The following is a 7,549-nucleotide window of genomic DNA, read 5'->3' as shown; positions in this document are numbered from 1 at the left end:
CCAATCTGAATGCCGACAAACCCTGCTTTCACGATCGAAGGGTACCCCCTGGGTGGAATTCGTGTAGTCCATCGATATTTTCAGGTACGTTTGACCTCTAGGCTAGTGGGTATGTTATATTCACACCGCGCCGAGAGAAGAGTGGGTCGATCAAGTAACAGTAAATATAGGAGGGGGGTTGTGGGGACGCCACTTCCTTTCGTTAAAATAGAGGTAAAAGGATTTTGAGAGTTATTGTTAAAATCTATAACTCCGTCATGCGTTCAGATGGGCTGGGAGAGCTCTAGCTCTCTAGGTAGGCTATGGGTTTCGAATTCGCTTTGGGTGGGAGAATTTGACAACCCTGAAGAGATATAAGTTCACCACCTCCGACAACACTGAACCCTTACCTCTATATTCAATCTCGAGGGGATGGCATAATAACCAGTCATTGGAATGAATGGTCCTTTTCTTGATTTGTTTTCTACCACATGTTTCCCTGATTAGCTCATAGTCTGGGATCGCCGCGGCTGCGCAGTCGAGAGACTCTTCCGCCGAATAAAGCTGCCCAATGTCCAATTCCATAAAGGTTGATCCTGCACCTAAATAAACCGACTTGTACTCAGTATTCCGAGACTTCTCTATCATTTATGTGTGGTGAAGTATATTGTAATCTGATTTGTATGATCGATTGATAGCACGCCTTTTTTTTTTCTTTTTCAAAGTGGCCATACCTATGTAGCACGTGTCGATTCGCCTGTACATTTTCAAATTAGATAGGTTAAAGGCGCCTCAAGGATTTTGATGCATCCATGAATGATGGTAGAGAGCAGATACTCGGGACAGATAATCATCACCGGGAGTCGTGGTCAGTACATCTGTGCGCGTGCTCGGCGTTAACTGGCGCCAAAACAGATCAGGAATAAAGGTTGCATCAATAATCTAATAAGCTTTCGACCCTGTCTCGGGTATAGTCAAAGTATATCCACATAGGTATACCTCCATACCTGGGAAAAGTGGCTAGATCTAAATTACTTGCATGGGAGGGTGCGGATCGATACCGGTGAGCCAATCACTCATGTGGTAATCCCTGGACATGTAGGCAGATAGCCAACCTTGCGACTTTAGACGGTATTGGGCCATAATAATACCCAGATCTCCTACAGCAATATTGTCCCCTACGAGATCCTCCGTATATCTGCCTTTCCCAACAGTCAGATGAAGATGCTATGCCGGGCTAACTAATACCCTGGAAAAAATGGTTGTAATGTTTGCAATCCGCCATACCAAACCCCCATTCTACGCAATACCACACCTGGCAAGAGAGGACATGGCCAGGCCGGCTACTAGTTGCTTTTGTTTTAAGGCTGACTAGTCATTTTTTGAATGTTTGCAGGTTCCTTGTGGTGAAAACAAGTGCACAAATCGGAACAACCTACTAGTCGATCGCGAGCTAGCTTTCCCATTGGCCTCATTACCATCCAGCGCACCTCTGTTTGGGTTGGGAGGTCATCTTCCCAAACCTTTTCCTGGTTGTCAGAGAATGAGATGTCAAAAAAAGAAAAATCTACACTCACACGAAAGAGATTGTCTCTATTACTATTATTCTTATATACTGTCAGGCACTGCCATTTGTAAGGTCTGTGCCTTTTTCTAACTTCAAGTATCTCATAAGCCCTAGTTTTGGATTCACAAGTCACCACCAGTGTCTCGTGCTTCAGGTGTCTACGTCAGAAAGATAGAAGTCAACCAAGTCGTCTTTACGGGAGAAGAAGAAATCGCAGATGTCTATGTGGTTCTGCTGCTACTTCCTGCAATGGGTCGTTCGGGAAAAGGTGTTATTCAAATTTAAGTTTATGATTGCTCGCTGATATATCAAAGCCACCCGAGATCGACATTGATCCGGCAAATAAACGGAATCAGCTTCCAAGCAGGAAGATATATCCCGCTAATGATAGCGAGTGGCAGTTACAGATACATGGATATATACAAGTATCTATCTATGATGCAACAGGATCCAATTGCAAATGCATCACGACTACCCCTTCGTTTACCAATGCTAGCGCCCTTTAATCGAGTTTGTATTTGTATGGGCGATCGTTTCTTGGTGTGGCAGCAATTACTCGGGTATGACAAATGATCCTTGCATCTCCAATCATAACCAAACCGTGGCGCGACACCTAGAGTACCGTGGAGTCGTAGCGAGCACTATGATTGGGCGTCAGCTGTCAGGAGGCGAGAATTTACGGCCGAACCAACCAGGTCAGTCTGGGTGATGAGCCATAAAACAGTGGTCAAAGGTTCTTCTCAAACGCCAACGCTAGCAGGAGGGCTTGTCCCAACCACAGAGCTCGCTAAGGTATCCCTTCGGCAGTCAGTCCAGATCTAAATACATTCTGTTACCGAACCTGCGATTATTAATGCACTCCAATGAGCTCTAGTAGTAGCTATTCTTTCCAGTACCAAAGACGCGAAGTACTGGGTCCTGTAACTCTTAACCTAAGTCCTCACAAAATAATGCTAGAAAACAGCCGACACATAACCCGGAGACTTAGTGCCCTCGATACCGGAAAGAACAGCAATATATATTACGCCTCATGTATGCGGGACCGGGGCATTGGCGTCGGACTTTCCTTTTGCAGGAGCACAGAAGAGGATGAGATCGGTTTAGCAGTTGTATAGTCAGCTGGTAAATATCCTGTCAGCGCATAAAAAGATAAGAATTACGAGAGTGTTGTGGGGCTTGAACAAAATAAGCTTTTCGTGGTATGATCTATAAGTAGATAAGTCGAAAAGTGCTCAAATATGCGCTCCACCCTAGATTACCTCTCTTGCTACCTATGAACTAGGTCTTTGGAGGTCTTTGCTTACGGATTGTAGCATCTAAGGACTAATCTCGATACGGATACAGGGCATGTATAGACGTAGTGCATAATAAACAAATGACAAACAACCTTGTAAGGCGGAGATACATATAACCAAACTACCACCTGAGTTGCTGATCTCCAAAGGATGGACCCGCCTATTATCTTCATGCTCGGAGGGAATCTATCTTCACGCAGTCTAGAAGCCCGCCATAAGCACATTGGGAACTACATTCAGGGTTAGGGTTATGGTGCGGCCAGAATCCTATATTTTCTGTAAATAGTTGATACATCTCTATCGTGTACTCGAAGCTCTTCAGGCCTTATTACTGTAACAAAGTCAGTGGTGCTTTCCAGAATAATCAGGTTAAGCAAGTTTTTAGTCCATGTCTTGGCGTGTTCTACGAAGCTGCATTTGCTGGACGGCTTCTAATTCCACTCTCTAGTAGGTCGGGGAATGAATCAAACGATGCCTTTCCCTGCAAGGAAGATTTGGGAAACGAATCGTTTGATTCGTTTCTCAACGGGATCGGTTGGAAATGGGACGGGGGATGCATTTCCAGGGCCGTTTGATGCATTTCCATGATGCATTCGCATAACGCATTTCTATGATGCATTAATCCGGACTTGGTGAAATTCAGTGAAATCCTGATGAAGTCGCATGATTTCAGTCTATATAAGCACAGATAGGTAGGAACTATAATTATTCATAGCTCAAGTGATAGATTCTAGGTTTTGTTAGCTGAATAGAATAACCTAGGTTCAGTTCCTCTATTTTTCGTTTTTTTACACTCTAATAGCAATGTAAATGAATCAATTGATGCATTACCTACCAAAGCGAATAGGGTAATGGATCAATTGATTTGTTTACCGAGGACGTCGTTGGTAAATGACACAAGTGATTCATTTACAACCCCAAGTGATGCATTTACAGAGTGACTTTTCAAAATGCATTAAAGTAGTATTTTCTTTGCACATTTCCACTATGTTCCGGTTATTTATGCATGAACCTCTAATTATTCTGTCTTATGTGGCGTAAGTGGTATACTGTAGCAAGTGTTACTTAATTGCTTGAGTTCGATCCCCACTGCCAGCAGCGTTGTTATTGCTTTTTGGCAATGTGTTTAATCATTATTTAATGTGTCAAATAAAGGGGCATATTAAACTCAGGGATTCATTTACTGATTCGTTAACACATAGTAAAAACGTGACATTTCCCGATGTCATTAACCACCCAATCTAAATGATTCATTTACTTACGCTGTAGACACCAGGTAGTACCGCATATGGCTACCACTTTTGGCAATATGAGACGGTTTTTGTGTCAAGAAACTGGTCAAGAAACTGGTCAAGAAAGGTGTCCAACGAGACTATCGATTCATTTCTCGGATGCCTTTCTACAGGTAACTCGGATTCATTTCTTCGGGACATAGCCTATGGCCCAGATGGCCACTTTCCCAGCACACATTTCCTACACAACCGTTACGTGATAAAAACGATTCATTACCTGATTCGTTACCCAGCGCTACTAGAGACTATGATAGAACTCATGCACTCGTAGTGTCGGTATACATAGTTTCTCTCCAATTAATACGATAAGTATGTAGCCGTCTACTTACCTCCCTTGTTTCTAAATATTTTTGTCCTTGTGGTTAAAAGATAACGCCTTGGACCTGGGGCGTATGGGCCACCCAAGGCTGCAGTGTTTGCTAACCAAGACAAAGATCCTTGTGAAAGCTTAAGGGGACAACGTCATCAGTAGATCATCTCTTCGCAATTACGAACACCACCAGTTCTAAGATACACACACACCGCCCCCCATGGATACCAGTACTTTACTGAGAGAGCATACGTCAGGCATTCAGTCAATTCTCCTACAACTCGTAGAGACAGACACTCCTGCGGGGGTCTTGATTCCACGGCGTATTCAGGAGCTCAATCGTCAACTTATGATCATCGAAGAATTGTTCATGAACCATGATCTTTCTGGGGGGTCGTCTAGGTTTGCATCGGAGTACCTGCTACAGTATTTGACACCCTTAAAGAGAGACCCCGAGGGACTTAGAGCACTCAGATCCAGAATCAATTTCAATGAGGAACGTAATAACTGGATTGACCAACACGTAAAGAATTTACGAAGTGCTTTCGAACCCATGTGAGTCTCCCTCAGAGTGTGTGCTTCTCTTACATAGAATGACGTAGTCGCCAGGGTTACCATTGGTCTCCCTACCCGGGAGATGAGTGACATACGCATACAGCTTGAGTTCTTGAAGCATTTGTTGAACTCAATGAACAAAGGCAGCACCTTCGGACCAACCGCTCTCTCGCCTCACACCCCAACAGAAGCCTCACAGTCACCCTTTATTCAATCTTCGGAAGGGTAGGAAGAGCCGGATATGTCCGGGGAAGGTCTTGATTCGTTGTTACATATATATCCTCTTGCCCACCTCGCTGAGAAACAAAGCGCGAGGGAGCCACTTTTCCCAAACGCAGATGGAGATATTGAAAGTTATAGAATGAACACGGAACATTTCAATGGTTATGTGGTACACGAAGAAGAGCTGTCAAGCGGTTTTAGGAGGAAATCAACTTGGGACTTGAAAGGGGAGATTGAACGGGGGTCAGCAGGAGGTGTTTATCTGCAACGGGAATGTGAGAGGGGAACTTTGCGAGCTGTTAAAGCGGTACAACCACCGAAGGAAGGGTCTCAAGAATTGAAGGCATTAATTGATCTTATTTAGGTTATTCTCATCATATCAGCACGTTTCCACGTACATATGCTAAATTTTCTACTCCAGTACGACCATCTTTTCGTCCAATTCCTTGGTTGGTATATGGATCTAGGACGCATGTTCATGTTTTGGTGATGGCATACATGGAATGCGGAGATCTAAGGGTCTATATTCATCAACATGGCGTGTCCCTGTCAAGCGCCAAAAGCATAGCGATTCAAACCTTGGAGGGGCTCGAAGTCATGTATAGTAAGCATATATATCATCGCGATATAAAGCCACAGGTAGGTGTTCGTACCATTCTAGAGTATTACTTCCGTAATATATACTCACTCAAGCCCGAAGAATATTCTAGTTGCATGCCTTAATCCTATCTTAGTCAAAATTACCGATTTTGGGGTATCGAAACAAGCGCTTGGAACCTTTTTGACCACTCGTTGTGGAACCGCACTATACAGCGCACCCGAGACAATCGGCATTATATCCAGCGGCCTAAATCAACCAAAGTTCCCCGATTTTGTCTTAGATATATGCCATTCGGAATACTGGTTTGTGAGCTTTTGACATCAGAGCTACCCTTTACCATCCTCGAGTCATCCAACCCGACAGAGGAGTACTCCGGGCTTGTTGCGCATATGCTACCGAACCGTAGGACCGATTTGGCCTCGTTGATCCAGTACTGCCAGGACAAGCTGGATTTCCCGACGCAGACTCTGAGGAGTTCAAATATACAAGACGATGCGATCGAATTTGTAAAGGGGCTTCTCGCTGGGGGTCCGCAGGATAGGCCGACGGCGATCAGCACTTTGTCGAACCCATGGTTGACCGGGGCAGATGGATGTCTTACGTTCCAGAAGATATCCGACTAAATATCTGTTAGATCACGACGATAATATAGCTTCTTTTAGTGATGATGATTCTTGTTACAATTTGTATTGGTGGGTGGATTGATGCCGAAGTTAGCGGAGCCTTGAGGATAAAGTTGATTCAATCTCCGAATCACATACAACAAAGCACAACTACATTCATTGCCATGATCCATCTATATTAACCCAGGTCAGCTTCAGTGGTTCATCCCTTGTTTCCAGGAGGACCGAATATATTTTCATTCGGAACTAATAGGAACCTATAGATATTTCTTGCACCCCTCCCCGTCCCAAAACTCTAAATTCTAGAAAGACTATTAGGAATGAGGCATTATTATTACGCGCAATATTAATTCAACGCAAGGCATACTAGCGGACGAGATAAGTCGTTCTTGGTTGATATTCATACTAGGCCACACATACACCAGATAATACCGCCATCAAAAGATAGATGGTTGACTAGCTTAGTTCATCTAAATTACTATGAGTACGTCAGGCGGCCGCTACTACCTATTATTCTGCGAGTTTGGAATCGAGAATTTCATCAAAAATAAGTGCCTGGAATCCGATTGGCCGAGAGATCGCAACCCTAACCCTGCATGCCAATCAGCGATATCTGTTAATGAACGACCCTATCCAGCCAATCGTGCGTGAGATAATCTCTAGACGGAGAAAGTGAATTTTTTGAGTTTTGGCAGGATACACATAGGGCGTTGTATATCGACTCAGCAGTGAGTGCGGGTAAAAGCCTACATTGTCGGCCCGGCCCGTCGTTGATCGTCGTTGCAGCACTAGTCCGCCAAGCCTGATCCACCAAACTGACATGTCATCTTTAAGATTGTAAGGCAAGCATATATACCGCTAAATCTCGAGTTATTCGGGGGGTTGCCAAGGCAAAAAGCTGAGGATCTTCACCTTTAGAGGCAGAGATCTTCAATAAAACAGCCCTCTTCTGCAGGATCTAAACTAAATGTAGTTTAGCACCTGAGCTTGGCAACCCCCCGAATAACTCGAGATTTAGCGGTACCGCCATAACTATGGCTCGAGAAGCTATCGGGGGTAGGTGTGTAAACTTCGGCGTTTTTTTAAAGAACCAGCCAATCAAACT

At 44.2% G+C, this 7,549-nt stretch overlaps 1 protein-coding gene across 1 annotated transcript; it reads left to right on the top strand.

Moving 5' to 3' along the window:
- Window positions 1–4,663: 4,663 nt before the first annotated feature.
- LAJ45_11219 (uncharacterized protein) lies at window positions 4,664–6,444 on the top strand (the record flags this gene model as incomplete). The annotated part of the gene is made up of 7 exons (XM_046120729.1): window positions 4,664–4,998; window positions 5,053–5,223; window positions 5,308–5,527; window positions 5,585–5,669; window positions 5,854–5,859; window positions 5,931–6,123; window positions 6,228–6,444. 7 exons carry the CDS (start codon window positions 4,664–4,666, stop codon window positions 6,442–6,444), a joined length of 1,227 nt encoding a protein of 408 aa, XP_045966088.1.
- Between the last annotated feature and the right edge of the window lie 1,105 nt (window positions 6,445–7,549).

This window comes from Morchella importuna (genome assembly GCF_003444635.1).
Source record: "Morchella importuna strain M04M26 chromosome Unknown Morimp01GS060, whole genome shotgun sequence".
Lineage (NCBI taxonomy): Eukaryota > Fungi > Ascomycota > Pezizomycetes > Pezizales > Morchellaceae > Morchella > Morchella importuna.
Note: the sequence above shows the minus strand (reverse complement) of the source record. Positions and strands in the feature narration are given on the sequence as shown.